The sequence below is a fragment of the Ochotona curzoniae genome, unplaced genomic scaffold, assembly GCF_017591425.1.
Source record: "Ochotona curzoniae isolate NIBS_2020 unplaced genomic scaffold, NIBS_Ocur_1.0 contig_43, whole genome shotgun sequence".
NCBI lineage: Eukaryota > Metazoa > Chordata > Mammalia > Lagomorpha > Ochotonidae > Ochotona > Ochotona curzoniae.
The window spans coordinates 330485-344874 of NW_024466218.1; the positions used below are offsets into that span (position 1 = coordinate 330485).

General features: G+C 50.2%; 1 protein-coding gene across 1 annotated transcript in view; it reads left to right on the forward strand.

Annotated features, from left to right (window-relative positions):
• Window positions 1-14390, forward strand: part of GREB1L (GREB1 like retinoic acid receptor coactivator) — a 106930-nt gene that overhangs the window by 85082 nt on the left and 7458 nt on the right. Inside the window, exons 20-27 of the mRNA XM_040984784.1 lie at window positions 1517-2085; window positions 2301-2403; window positions 4960-5115; window positions 5357-5496; window positions 7111-7272; window positions 7407-7611; window positions 12928-13093; window positions 14049-14276. Coding sequence (XP_040840718.1) covers window positions 1517-2085; window positions 2301-2403; window positions 4960-5115; window positions 5357-5496; window positions 7111-7272; window positions 7407-7611; window positions 12928-13093; window positions 14049-14276 — 1729 coding nt within the window. The remainder of the gene's footprint in view (window positions 1-1516; window positions 2086-2300; window positions 2404-4959; window positions 5116-5356; window positions 5497-7110; window positions 7273-7406; window positions 7612-12927; window positions 13094-14048; window positions 14277-14390) is intronic.

The following is a 14390-nucleotide window of genomic DNA, read 5'->3' on the forward strand; positions in this document are numbered from 1 at the left end:
TGATCATAAAAAATAAAGCATAACTGGAGGAGTCTAACACAGAAGAGCACACGAGAGAGTTAAAAATGAAATGTTGTTCTGTCCAAAAGTAACCACCAAAATGTTACTAGCAGTGAGCCTCAGGGCCCTCCTTCTCTGCCTTCTTTAAACTCCCATTGAGGTCATGCTGTCACACAAGCACACGCTTTTGTATCCATAAGAAGCATCAGTCTTCCTGTTCATTGTGTTGGCAGCTGTTGCAGGCTCATTTTGGGAAATCTGTAGTGAGCTTTGACCTGGATGAGTTTGAGAACTATGTTCCTGGGAGTTCAGTCAGTCCTACGACTGCAAGTGCCCCAGTTCTCTGAGACGAGTCCAGAATCCCATTGAGAGGTTCAGTTGGTGGTCCAGGATAATGAGGGAAGGGCAAAAAGGGACATCCAAGATCTTTGGGATTCTGGTGGGTGGGACAAATGGGGTTGGGGAAAAGCAAAGTTGGTCTTCCTTATGGTGGTTCTTGGGCCACACTCCCTTTCCTGTCCCGTTCTTGCAGTGCTGCCCCACAAGGTTCATAGGTTCTTGGCCTTGCTCTGATGGACTCAGAGGTTGTGATTTGCCGTTTGCTGCCCAGAGTGCTCGGTGCCATCATAGGACAGCAAAGTTTCCTACAAATCAGAGAGAGACAAAATTCAGATAAGCAAGTAGAGGAATGAGGTTTTCATAACTCCATCAATGGCTATTCGTTCAGGATCTCCCAAGCTTGGGAGTTAACTCATAAGCCGGGGCAGCACTTGTATGAGCTCAGAGGGCCTTCGACTGCAAGGGTGATGGATCGCTGATCTGTTGGAGAAGGGGGCATAGTTGAAGTTCCTCAGCCACAGTGCAAGGAAACCCAGGGCAACAACGGCACCTCACTTGACTGTGCTTGATGTCACTGCATGCAGATAGCCCTGTCTTGGCTTGGGAGTCCGTGTAGGTGGCTACAGCCTGGGGAGCTTATCCACAGTCACAAATAGGAGGCTCTCAGTTCTCAAAAGGCCACTGGAGTAGAACTTGAGTAGCCCCCATTGGTCACAGGCTGGAAAGAGTCAAATTGCTAAGGGACACTTTACAAAGATATGGGCAAGATCTAGAAAAGGAGAATAGGCAGTTATGGCACTGGAGCTTAATCAACCCCCGGGGCCCTACCCATGCCAGGGCCTGAGGAAGTGGGGGGACCCTAGAAGTCTGCAGGACACTTGCTGCAGCCCTGGGTAAAGAACGGCAGCCCGAGGGCCGGGGGGACCTGCGGGGAAAAGGCCCAGGAAAAAGAACCAGTCTCTATGTGGTGTCTCCCACTGCCCACAGCCTCTGAGGAACCAGGGCCAGGACAGTGGGGTGGAGCAGGAGGGAAGCCAAGGGAAGCCGTCATTGTCAATGGCCTACAGGGCCCAACCAGGGATCAGCTGGTTTTCTGCTCTGTGCAGAACCTGGGAGGGGCACAGCTCAGCATCCGCACCTGGCAGTTGCACTGCGAGTTCTATCCATCCTCTTTCAGGTTCCATCATGGAGAATGGGGTGAGCTCTTCCAGCACAGCTGACAAGGCCCAGAGGCAGCCCCTGACGCCCAGCTTCCAGAGCCCAGGCCCCAGTGTGGGGCTGGACGAAGGGGTCTCTGGCAGCCTGGCTGGAGCTGGGGAGAGTCTGAAGCAGGAGTGTGACTCCTTGGGCCCCCCTCTAGCGAGCAGCACCACCTCCAAGCCTTCATCCTCCTCCTCCTCCTCTTCCTCGGGACCTGGCACGCTCTCCTGGCCAGGATGCCGAAGCCTCCACACAGCCCTACCCCCAGTCGTGATCTTATCCAAGGCGGCCTACAGCCTGCTGGGCTCCCAGAAGGGCGGAAAGCTGCCATCTTCCACATCCCTGTTGCCGCACGCCGACGTGACCTGGCTGAGTTCACTGCGACCGCTCCTGCACAGGGACATGAGCAGCGAGGAGCAGTCCCTCTACTACAGACAGTGGACCTCTGCTCGGCAGCACCACGCCGACTACAGCAACCAGCCCGACCCGGCCACGGGCAACCGCACCTTCCATCCCCGGCGGCTGCTGCTGACCGGACCGCCCCAGGTAGGGCCAGGCCGGGCTGGGCTCAGTCTTGGGCTGGGGTTGCCTGGGAAGGAGAGACCAAAGGGGATCTTGGGGTTGGAGTAGGTGGGACAGAGTGGAGGGGACCTCCCACCTGCCTCTCAGACCGAGGAAGAGCCCAGGTGTGAAATGGCTTTTCTCTTTTCCTTCCTCCCTTCTCTCCTCCACCCTTCCCCAATTAACTGTATTTCCATCAGGTGGGAAAGACTGGCTCCTATTTGCAGTTCCTTAGGATCCTCTTCCGCATGCTCATCAGGCTCCTGGAGGTGGATGTGTACGACGAGGAGGAGATCAACACCGGTGAGGCCTCACCCGGGGCTGCCAGCTGAGCAGCTGATGCGGCTTGCCCTGGGAATCTGCTTTTGCCTTGACATCCTGCCGCGCCGAGTGGGCACTGTGAGGCTGAGGGTCACGTGTCTGGCAGGAGTCCCAGCAGTTAGGTCAGGGTGGTCGTTTATGCTCCCTGAGGTCAGACATGGAGTAGTCTACCCTTGATCTCCCTCCCTCGAGGATGCACAGCAAGGAGCAGGGCAGAGGCATGTAGTCAGGACATGATTGGCTCCAGGGTGAAACTGAGGGACACGTAGGCCTTGTAAGTCAGCGTGCGGTGAGCCAGAGTCTGTCTTGCACGGGAACCACAGGCTGTGTGGGAAGCATGAGTGCAACTGGACAGGCTGTGCAGCAAACCTTTTGTGTATGGCAGGGTCTGAAAGCAGCGGGTGGGAGCATAACCACGCATCTCCCCCTCCTCTGCTTTTCCAGCCCTTCACCCACACCCTACTCATCCTCGCTGCCTCCCAGGAGACAGTTCCGCTTTGCAGCTCAGCAGAGAGCCAGGGTTCCACAATGAGTCCAGGAGAGGGAAAGGCCTTGGTGTCTCCCCTGCAGATCTCACCTCGCCTGCTCTTCTGATGTGGTTGGACTTACTCTGTGACCAGTCCAGAGAGCTGGAGCAGAGCAAGGGCAGGGAAAATTACCCGGATTTAGTCATTTTATCACAGCTGCAGCCCCCTTTCCATTGCTCACCTGTTCACATCCATGACTTACACCCGTGTGTGTAACACACACACGCCCTCAACTTCCTGCCCATGTCATCCCTGACGTTCCTCCCAGCTTTCCCACCAGGCTCCTTGGCATCACCAGGAAGTGGAGCTTTTGCTTGTGTCCTCAGCTTAGGCTGCAGTGGCCTTGGATCTTCTTGGAGCTGATGTGCGTCCCTTACAGCCCGTAGGATAGAACCTGGGTTTTGTAGCAAGATGTGCTGTTAGCTTGGCTTCCTCTTTCTCCCTTCTCATAGAGCAGGTTCACTCAGTGCTCCAGCAAGTGTAGTGACACCTTTTAGAAGCACCAGCACAAGGTTGAAATGTTAGATAAAATGCAAACTTCAGTGCCATCAACAGTACTGTTTATGTTTGCAAGGTAACAGTTACACTTCTGGTCTTTTAGCTCTTTAAAATGTACTCTCTGCCACTGAAAGTTGTCTTAACTATTTTGAATTAAGTGTTATTAACAGTAAGTGCCATGCATCAGACACCCACTCTGTGCCTGCCACTGTGTTAGTACTTTGGAGATGAGGGTACTCCAGACTGTGGAATAGGGCCTGGTTTGATGGGTCAGTGGTTGAATCCTCGCCTTGCAAATGCCAGGGTCCCATGTGAGTACCAGTTCGTGTCCTGGCTGCCCCACTTCCCTTCCAGAGTCCTGCTTGTGGCCTGGGAAAGCAGTAAAGGATAGCCTGAGGCTTTGGGACCCTGTACCCACATGGGAGATCTGGAAGAAGCTCCTGGCTCCTGGCTTTGGATCGGCTCAGCTCCAGCCTTGCAGCCACTTGGAGAGCGAACCAACAGAAGAAGGTCTTTCTGTTTCCTTCTCTCTGTAAATCTGACTTTCCAATAAAATAAATCTTAGAGAACAAGAGAGAGAATTCGTGTGAAAAGGAGAGTTTCGGGACCCGGTGCAATGGCTCACTGGCTAAATCCTTGCCTTGCGAATGCTGGGATCCCATCTAGGTGCCGGTTCGTGTCCTGGCTGCTTCCCTTCCAGCTCCCTGCTTATGGCCTGAGAAAACAGTAAAGGGTGGCCCAAGGCTTTAGGACCCCGCGCCCATGTGGGAGACCTGGAGGAGGCTCCTGGCTTCAGATCAGCTCAGCTCCCACTGTTTGCAGCCACTTGGGGAGTGGGCTGGTCAATGGAGGATCTTTCTGTCTTCCTCTCCTTCTCTCTGTAAATCTACCTTTCTAATAAAAACAAATAATACATTTTTTCAAAGTTTGAAATCTATGTGTACCTTTTTTTTGTAATATGTGTGTTTTATTAACTTTTTCAAGACCCTTTGAATGCAGGGATCCAGGCACTCTGAGGGGTCAGTGCCTGAAGGTGTGTGGTAGTAAGGGGCAGGGCAAGATGCTGCCTACTGGCTGTCAAGCTTGCCTGAGGACTGGGTCACCTTCAGCAGCTTGCAGGAATATGCCCAGTGCCTGGGTAGGCAGGGGGATTCTTTCTTAACCACTCTGGGTGAGCGGCCTGGGTGTGGGAGTGCCACAAGCTCCCAGGGGACTGCTGTGCAGCAGACATGGGGCAATGTGCTCAGGGCATCCTACAATTTCTTGGAGGTTGACGATTTTAAACCCCCACAGCTGAAACTCCTAACAATTTAGAACACCCAAAGCGAAAACAAGGAGACGGGAGGCAGGTGGGGAGTCTGTGATCTGGGTCGGTTGGAGTCGGGGGATGTGCTTCCCAGGGTGGGCCTCGAGGAAGGGTCCCAGCGCCTCCTGCCCTGGAACAGGTGAGTACATTTGTCAGAAATGCCTTTCTCCACCCACCTGGGCCCTGCGCACTTTGTTCTCCTCCCAGATCACAGTGAGAACAGCGGGGTCAGGCAGGCAGAGGGAGAACCCTGGCCTGACATTGAGAGCTTCAGCAAGATGCCCTTTGACGTCAGCGTGCACGATCCCAAGTACAGCCTCATGAGCCTGGTGTACACCGAGAAGCTGGCGGGGGTCAAACAAGGTCAGTGCCAGCCCAGGTGGGCTCCCCTCCTCTGAGAAGTCCAGGGGAGACTGACCAGGCATGGGCTGGGGGATGGGCAGTAACAGCTTGCAGAGCAATTTTACTAACCCTCTCACACACCTTTATATCACCTGTAATCCAAGGATTACAGAATCCTTGGAAAAGGAGCAGGGGCTTTCCTTCCCAAGTACAGGACTTCTCACATATAACATGGGATGCGTATTTAACTCTTTATCTGCAGAGGTAATCAAAGAAGCCAAGCTTGAGGAGCCCAGGAAACGAGAAACGGTGTCCATGATGCTGACCAAATATGCAGCCTACAACACCTTCCATCACTGTGAGCAGTGCCACCAGTACATGGACTTTGCCGCCGCCTCGCAGGTGCGGCTCCCATCTTTCCCTCATCTGAGACCCTGTTACCCTCCAGACTAGGGATGTGTGAAGGCAGAGCTGTGTGGTTTCAAGCTGTGGGTAACAGAGAGCTGATCTATGAGAAGGAGCCACTGACTGGAGAGGAGGATGCATGAGACCGCGATCCAACGGAACCGAGTGTGTCTGTTGCAGGAAGGGAAGCAGCCCAGTCCTCCAGGTCACATGTGTCACGTTTAGGTGGGATTGTACCCACCTACCTGTGATCCTGAGAAAAGTAGACACAATGGCATACTTGTTAAAAGGGAGGCCCTTCCCTTTGGGCTGCTGGCTGAAATGAGAAGTTTATCTAACGTGCACAGGGATGCCCTTGGCGCTAAGATTCTAGCATGTCTGTTGACTTATACTAACCTAGTCCTCGTCTCACTGCAGCCAGGGATGGTTGGAACCAAAAGTGGATGGCAGGACACAGAATGCCAGACAGTACCCTTAACAGCTGGCATGTGGCCAGTGCATCCTTAAGCGCATGTGATGGGAAAGGCAGCAGGTGGCAGCAGTGCCAGGGCCTCTCTCAGGGGAGTTCCCCATGGCTTCTCCCCACTGTGTGTGTTTTGGTCCCTTGGCTCTGCACATCTTGCAAGGACTCTTGCTTCTTCCAGGCTGTGCCGATTAAGCTCGCCCAGCCTGCCTCTGATCCTTGGGACCATGGCCCTTGACTCATCCTGAAACACTAATGGCTGCCAAGGGTCACCCTGAAAAATTGTATTGAGTAATCTGCCACTCTAATCCAAATTATCTTTTTGTCCCATTTCTTATTGCTGTTGAACACGTTTGGTGGGATACCCCAAGACTGCATCACGGTGTGTTACAGAATACAGAAGACAAAGGTCCGCTTGTGTGTAAATCACAAGTTTTTAGCAAACTTTATTGAAAATTTTCATATAGTTTCTGCACAGTTATAGTACTATGTAGTAAATTCCCACATTTTTTGAGGTGGGATAAACTAGAATGCCAGGAAAGAAGTACATTATTATTTTTCAGGGAAATATATTGTTTAAGCTAAAGCTATTGGGAAGCCCACCTGGATTCTAGCTGCTGAAATCCCTTGTTGGGCCAAATGTCCATATCCACAGCATGCGAAGGCTGTTACGGCATTATCCAAGGAGGTGGGGTATGGGCATGTGTTCCTTCCCTGCTGCTTTGACAGATAGATTAGATTTATATCTGACTCCCACCAAAGCCAGAGTTCAGACTTCCGCTAACACAGTAGCCAGGAACGATGGCGCTATGGAGATGTTTCCATGATTGGGGCCGTTAGGTATAAGTGTACAACAGGACATCCAACACTACAGCTGACCCATGCATAAGCCTGAGCTGACAGAATGCAGAGACTTTGCCGAGCACCAAGCACTTTACCCACAGAGAGTGTGGGGCAAAGGGGGCTGCTGTTGTGCAGCTACTCAGGGATGGAGTCTGTCTTTCTAACCCTTAAAATGCTGCCCCTCACACCCAGCAGGTCTGATGGCATTTCTGAGTTCTAGTTTGCTGCTCTTCACAACTAAAGAGCTGCCTGTTGTGTGGCAACCGTGAGCTTACATTCCCTCCTTTTCTTCTTTGCAAATACAGATGTCTGACTCCACCCTTCATGCATTCACGTTCTCTTCCTCGATGCTGGGAGAAGAGGTTCAGCTCTATTTCATCATCCCCAAATCCAAAGAGAGTCATTTTGTCTTCAGCAAGCAGGGCAAACATCTGGAGAGCATGCGGCTGCCCCTGGTTTCAGACAAGGTGGGTGAGGGTGTCTGGATGCAAGGGCTGCCCGGGATCAGGCACTAGAGCAGGCTCTCTCTCCCTGGGAGCCTCCCCATTTCTAAGAGTTTTAATTGCCCCCTTTGATCTCTTGTTTTGTCCCCTTTCAGCAGGATCTGAATGCAGTCAAGAGCCCTATTTTCACCCCTTCCAGTGGTCGGCACGAACATGGACTCTTAAACCTTTTCCACGCCATGGAAGGCATCAGCCACCTTCACCTGCTGGTAGTCAAGGAATATGAGATGCCACTGTACCGCAAGTACTGGCCCAACCACATCATGCTGGTGCTTCCTGGCATGTTCAACAATGCAGGCGTGGGTAAGGGGCCCTCTGGCCTTGGGGGAAGGGCTGTGGCTATTTCCTGAGCCCCATTCCCTGGCATGACACTCCCAAAGATTTCTTCTGCCTCTGCAAAGTGACCTTCTCTCCTGAACAGAGGTTTTATTGGCTGAGCACTCTGGGGCAGGAAGATAGCGGTGCTAAGAGAGCTTGGCAGAAGCAAGAGAACATTAGCAGTTCTCCTTGGTCTGTGACAGATCTGGTTCTCATCCAAAAGATACAAGATTCTAAGAGCTGATGCCCAACCATCCCAGGAGTTGGCAGCATTGGGACTGCCCCGGGCAGGAAAGGTGCCTGGGAGAAGTCTTTCCCGGAGAAGTCTCCATGGAGTTTAAGAGCAGTGGGCTGTCATCTCACAATATTTAGGTGGTTATCAAGTATCTGACAGAGCAGTGGAGAGACACTGCAGGTGTCCAGAACTCCTTCATTAACCATAGCCAGGAAATCGCTAACCAGAGCCCATGTTTCAGAGCGATCCTTCCCTGGGTACTTCTGGCACTGTTCTCAGTGGTTCTCCCCATTAGCTTCAGTGCCAAGTCTCCAAAGGGTTGAAGGTCAAGAACTGCTACTTCCCTGTTTAAAGGGTAGTAACGAAATCAATACCGGAACTGAAGTGCACAGTGTGCAAATTTTAGTTTCTCGAGAAGTGGAAAGCTGTGATCCCTTGGTTCACCCCCATAGTCTCCAGTGGCCACGTCTGGACCAGCCAGAGCCAAAAGCCAGGGATTCTCACATGGCTGGCAGGGACTCAAGTGCTTGATGCATGATCAGTGTGTCCCAGGAGCTGCAGTGTCAGGAAGCTGGAGTCAAGAGCCGAGCTGGCACTCTGACCCACAGTCTTCCATAAGGAACAAGGGGATGCATCAGTTTCTAAGCCGAAGGCCTGCCCCGGTAATGTTCTGGATCCTACAGCCTCCTTGTCTGCAGGATTTTCTGTGTCTCCCATTTTCTTCCTTTTCCACATTGCATCTGCCTCCTCATGTCTGTCCCTGCTTTCTTCTTCCCTAGGTTTCTTCACCATTATCATCTTCTCCTTCTTCTTTTTTTATTTATTTTTAGAGTTATAGAGAAAGAGGGAGACAGAGATCTTCCATCTCATGTATATGTGCTGCCGAAGTGAGCGGGAGAGCTTCCATCTGTGGTTCACTCTGTAAACGGCCGCAACAGCTAGGGCTGGGCCAGGTCAAAGCCAGGAGCTTCATACCGGGGGACAGTCACCTGAGCATGTTCTGTTGCTTTCCAAGGCTCACTAGCAGGGAACTGGATTGGCAGTGGAGCAGCCAGGACTAGAACTAGTGCCCGTATAGGATACTGACATTGTAAGCAACGGCTCAACCTACCATGCCACAGTGCTGGCCCTTCTCAGTCTCCTTTCTATTTCCTTTCAGTTCTTAAACTATCTGGATCTAAAATATTTTCAGGCACTATTTTATTGGTTAGAATTCCACTTTAGTTTTCCATTTTTTAAAAAGATTTACTTATTTATTGAAAAGGCAGATATACAGAAAGGAGGAGAGACAGAGAGGAAGATCTTCCATCCTATGATTCATTCCCCAAGTGACTGCAATAGCCGGTGCTGTGCCCATCTGAAGCCAGGAGCCAGGAACCTCTTCCAGGTGTCCCACATGGTGCAGGGTCCCAAGGCTTTGGGCCATCCTTAACTGCTTTCCCAGGCCACAAGCAGGGAGCAGAATGGGAAGTGGGTGTGCCGGGATTAGAACCGGCACCTATATGGGATCCCAGAGTGTTCAAGGCGAAGACTTTAGCTGCTAGGCCACGCCGCCGGGCCCAGTTTTCCATTTTTGTAACCTACTGAATGAGTCAAGGCTATTACTGTCTGCTCTGGTCCTTTGTCCTCCCAGAACCACTGATCCCAGACTCACTGGAGTCTTGTTGTTGTTGTTGTTGTTTTGCTATGTGAACATGATCTTCAGATTATTTATCTGTGTCTAACTGGCTATTAGGAAAAAAGTCTTAGCAAGATGAAACCAAATTTCTTCTACTTCCAGTTTTGCTGTTTTATTTTGATTTTCAAAGTTATAGAGAAACAGGGAGGAAAGGAGAAATAAAGATCTTCCATCCACTGGTTCACTCCCTAAGTGAGTACAAGGGCAGGAGCTGGGCCAGGCTGAAGCCAGAAGCCTGAAACTCCATCTGGGTCTCCATAGGGGAGGCAGGAGTCCAGGTCCTTGGGCCATTTTCTGCTGCTTTCCCAGGAGTTTTAGCAGAGAGCTGCATGTGAAGTCAAGCAGTTAGAACTCAAAAGGGCCATTCCTGTGGGATGCTGGCATTGCAAATGGCAGCTTAATATGCGGTACCACAAAATTGGACACTGCTTTGTTCAGGTTTTAAAATCAAAAGTGTCACTCTTTAAAAACTTTTAAGACTGACTTACTTAAAAGGCAGTGTGACACAGTGGCAGAGGAAGACTTCTGTATTCTCATTTACTCCACAGATGTCCACAGCAGCTGGGGCTAGCACAGGCAGATGCAGGAGCCAGGCACATGGGTCTCCTATGTGGGTGGCAGGACTCAAAGACTTGAGGTGGCCCCTGCGGCATCCCTGGCACATGAGCCAGAAGCTCAGAGGAAGCCTGGACTTGAGCCAGGCACTCTCACACGGGATGCGGGTCCCACATGGCACCTAACCCTGGTACATCACAACACCTGCCCCTCGTGCTTCTCATTCAAGACTGTGTTGGCTATTTAGAGTCATCTACACTTCCCCACAAACTTAGGCATGGAGCTCTGCATTTCTCACAAAAGGTCATTGAGATCTTGATAGGAATTAAATACATGAATCACTAGGTGGCAGCAGTGATGGCTGACAGTACTTGTCTCTATGAGTACAGCATGTCGGCACGCTTGTTGGTGTTTAATTTCTGCTAGCAGTGTTCTGTACTTTTCTGTGTAAGTCCTTTGCTGCCTTGGTTAAGCTTTTTCTTAAGCATTTATAGTACTTGGATGCTACTGTAAGTTAAGTTAAACCCTTTTGTAGAATGTATATTGTTGGTGTATAGAAATGCTTTTTTCATAGAAATTTTCATAGATAGAAATGATTTTTCATGGATCTGCAGCTTTGCTAAATTCACTTATCCTACCTCTGTGGAATTTTTAGTTTTGTATTGTGTTATCTGGAAATAGAGATAATTTTCCTTTCCAACTTGAATACCTAGTCTTTCCTAGTTGCTGTGTTAAGTAGAAATAAGAAGTGGGAATCCCTATCTGGTTCCTGACCGTAGAAAGCTTTCAGCTTGTTACCACTACAATTAGACCAGCTATGGACTTTTCATACATGGCCCCTACTGTGTTGACTAAGCTATATTTTTTTAAAAAGATTTATTTATTTTTTTTTGAAAATGCAGACATATAGAGAGAAGGAGAGACAGAGAGGAAGGTCTTCCGTCTAATGGTTCACTCCCCAAGCGGCCTCAATGGCTGGAGCTGAGCCAATCCAAAGCCAGGAGCCAGGAGCTTCTACCGGGTCTCCAATGTAGGTGCAGGAACCCAAGGCCTTGGGCCGTCCTCGGCTGCATTTCCAGGCCACAAGCAGGGAGCTGGATGGGAAATAGAGCTGCCAGGATTAGAACTGGTGACCATATGGAATCTGGCGCGTTCAAGGCGAGTACTTTAACCGCTATGCTATCATGCCAGACCGAGTAAGCTGGATTTTCAAGTAAACTCCACAGACTTAATAGCTTTTACACTTCACTTAAAAAAAATTATTTATCTAGGCCTAGCATGGTAACCTAGTGGCTAAAGTTCTCACCTTGCATGTGTCAGAATCCCATAAGGGAGCTGGCTTGTGTCCCGGCAGAGACAGATGGATCTCCCACAAGCAGGGAGCTGAAAGGGAAAAGGAGCAGCCAGAATGTGAACCGGCACCCATATGGGATCCCAAAGCATGCAAGGCAAGGACTTTAGCCACTAGGCTACCACACTGAGCCCCAAGATGGATCTATATTTTATCTGCTGGCTCATTCTCTCAATGGCCCATATAGCTGGGTGGACCAGGCTGAAGACAGGAGCCAAGAACTCCATCTGGTCTTGTATGTGGTTATCAGTGCTCTAAGTACTTGAAGCATCACCTGCTGTCTCCCAAGATGCAATGGTAAGAAGTTACATTGGAAGGACGATAGCTGGAGCCCCCATCAGCACTGCAGTGTTGCATAAATGTATCCCCAACAGCAGTGCAGCCCATGGCAGCCCAATGCCTGCCCCAGTCTCATTTTGTTATCACTCATATTTTTACTTTTGAGTGGCACATTCATAAACTTTGGCTAGTTCCTAGTGTTCATCATATAGTAATCATCAACTGTGAGTCCGTAGTGCGTGCCAGGCTCACTCCCAGCACCACACAGCCACCCCGTGAGACAGACATCATGGCCTCCTTCCAGGCCCGTGGAGTGCACTTGTTCAGGGTCACGTGGCTAGCAGTGCTGGCACTGGGCTCACATGCAGGCAGCCTGTTTTCTTATTCTAATCTACTTTTTGCCTCTTGCCCAAAGCACTTGTTGAGCAGATGCTGCTAAACTCCTAAGTGTCTCTAAAGCAAGGGACACCTTTCACCTGTCCTCGGGCAGGGCATGCGAGTGCCGTTTCATGTGAGCAGTATTCTTTGCCCTGTGAGGAAAACCAGATTCTTGGCATCATGAGAAAAAGTGTAGTTCATGTGTCAGCTGTGTTGTCAAAGCGATCTCTGGTCCCTGACCCTTCCCCAGACCCACTGCGCTTACTTTCTGGTGATGTGTTCTGGAAAGCTACTTTTTTTTTTTTTTTTAAGATTTATTTATTTGGAAAGTTGGATATACAGAGAGGAGGAGAGACAGACAGGAAGGTCTTCCATCTAATGGTTCACTCCCCAAGCGGCCACAACGGCTGGAGCTGAGCCAACCCAAAGCCAGGAGCCTCTTCTGGGTCTCCCACGTGGGTTCAGCGTCCCAAGGCTTTGGGCCGTCCTCGACTGCTTTCTCAGGCCACAGGCAGGGAGCTGGATGGGAAGTAGAGCTGCCGGGATTAGAACTGGCAACCATATGGGATCCTGACGCGTTCAAGGTGAGGACTTTAACCGCTATGCTACCGCGCAGGGCCCGAAAGCTACATTTTAAACCCACTTCCCAGTGGTGACGCATACACAGTAGCCTGGGAATCACTGTTCTGCATATTTGGCTGACTTCCTAACATGCACGGTTACCATGGGACCAAGCACAGCTGCAGAAGAGAATGTGAACTGTCCATGGGGTTTCATCCAGAGCTGAGTGGGGGATGTGCATAGCTTGCTTATGCTGCCTTGCAGGTGCTGCCAGATTCCTCATCAAGGAGCTGTCCTACCACAACCTAGAACTGGAGAGGAACCGCCTGGAGGAGCTGGGAGTCAAGCGCCAGTGTGTCTGGCCTTTCATCGTCGTGATGGATGACTCATGCGTCCTGTGGAACATCCACAGTGTTCAGGAGCAGACCAGGTAATGACACTTCCACGCAGCTCTGTGGCATGTAACATGTGCTAGAAAAGGCATTTTTCTTGGCTGCAGCTGTTGTGGAAATAGAAGACACAGCTTCTCAGAGCAAACTGAGTATGACACCTGCACTAGCAGATTTTGTAGTGATTTTGTTTTTATTATTATTATTATTATTATTAACTTAGATCTTCAGTGTGCCGTTAAACACCTAGGCCATTTCTGCATCATAGCTTTGGTTAGGCAGAATTCTGTTATGTCTCTATGAGTTATCTAAAATCCTGCCAGCATCTGACTTATGTGCCTGGGTTTTGGCCTCAGCTTTTCTTAACTGTGCGTGAGCATGGGAAGTCAGTCTACTCGGTCTCAAGGTTATCCCAAGAGAAATTATGACTGCACTGACACCAGTGTCTGCTGGAGCACCGGGCTGCCTTCCTTGGATGTCCCGTTGCTCAGGCGGAGTGGACAGCATTCCTAAAAAGCAGGGAATGCTGAACATTGAGAAACCCCACACAGCAGAGTCCCTCATTTGACAGTAGCCCTGTTGAAACACGATGCCAATGGTCAGAGGCCCTTTCCAGCTCACATGCTGGCTTGGACCCGGCAGTTCCCAGGTACTCCTGTATCATACGTAACTTCCAGAACTGGGAAATGCACTTCCGTATTTCGAATCTTGACTACCTCTCTTTGGAATCTTTGTTCAATATTCACTTTTTAATATGAACTCTATTTTTGCTGTGCCTGGAAGTGATAAACCTCGCCCCAAAAAGGTAGTTTCTTTTAACAATGATGGTATGAAAACCTGCACCTGGTATTGTTTTCCATTCCAGGCTCATTTGAAGAAAACTATCTCATTATATCCCACACAGTGCACTTAGTATATGGGAAGTTTGGCCCTTCATAGATGATTCTTGCATAATGTTTAGTGATATCTCTTGTAAAATCACTTTGTATTTCCTAGCCAGCAAATGGAAGCAGGAATTTCCAGTAAGAATGTGTCCTTAAAGAGTGTCTTGCAGCATATCGAAGCCACACCAAAAATTGTTCACTATGCAATTCTGGGCATACAGAAGTGGAGCAGCAAACTGACTCGCCAGAGCCTCAAGGCCCCATTCTCCAGGTGCCACGTGCATGATTTCATCCTCCTCAACATAGACCTGACTCAGAATGTGCAGTATGACTTCAACAGGTAGGTCTGGCCTCGGGGATGCACGGAACCCCGTTGTTACCGGGCATGTCTGCCCAACCCCAGCCTCTGCAGCACTTTTACTCCTACGTGTCTTTGAGAAGCTGAGAAACGCCT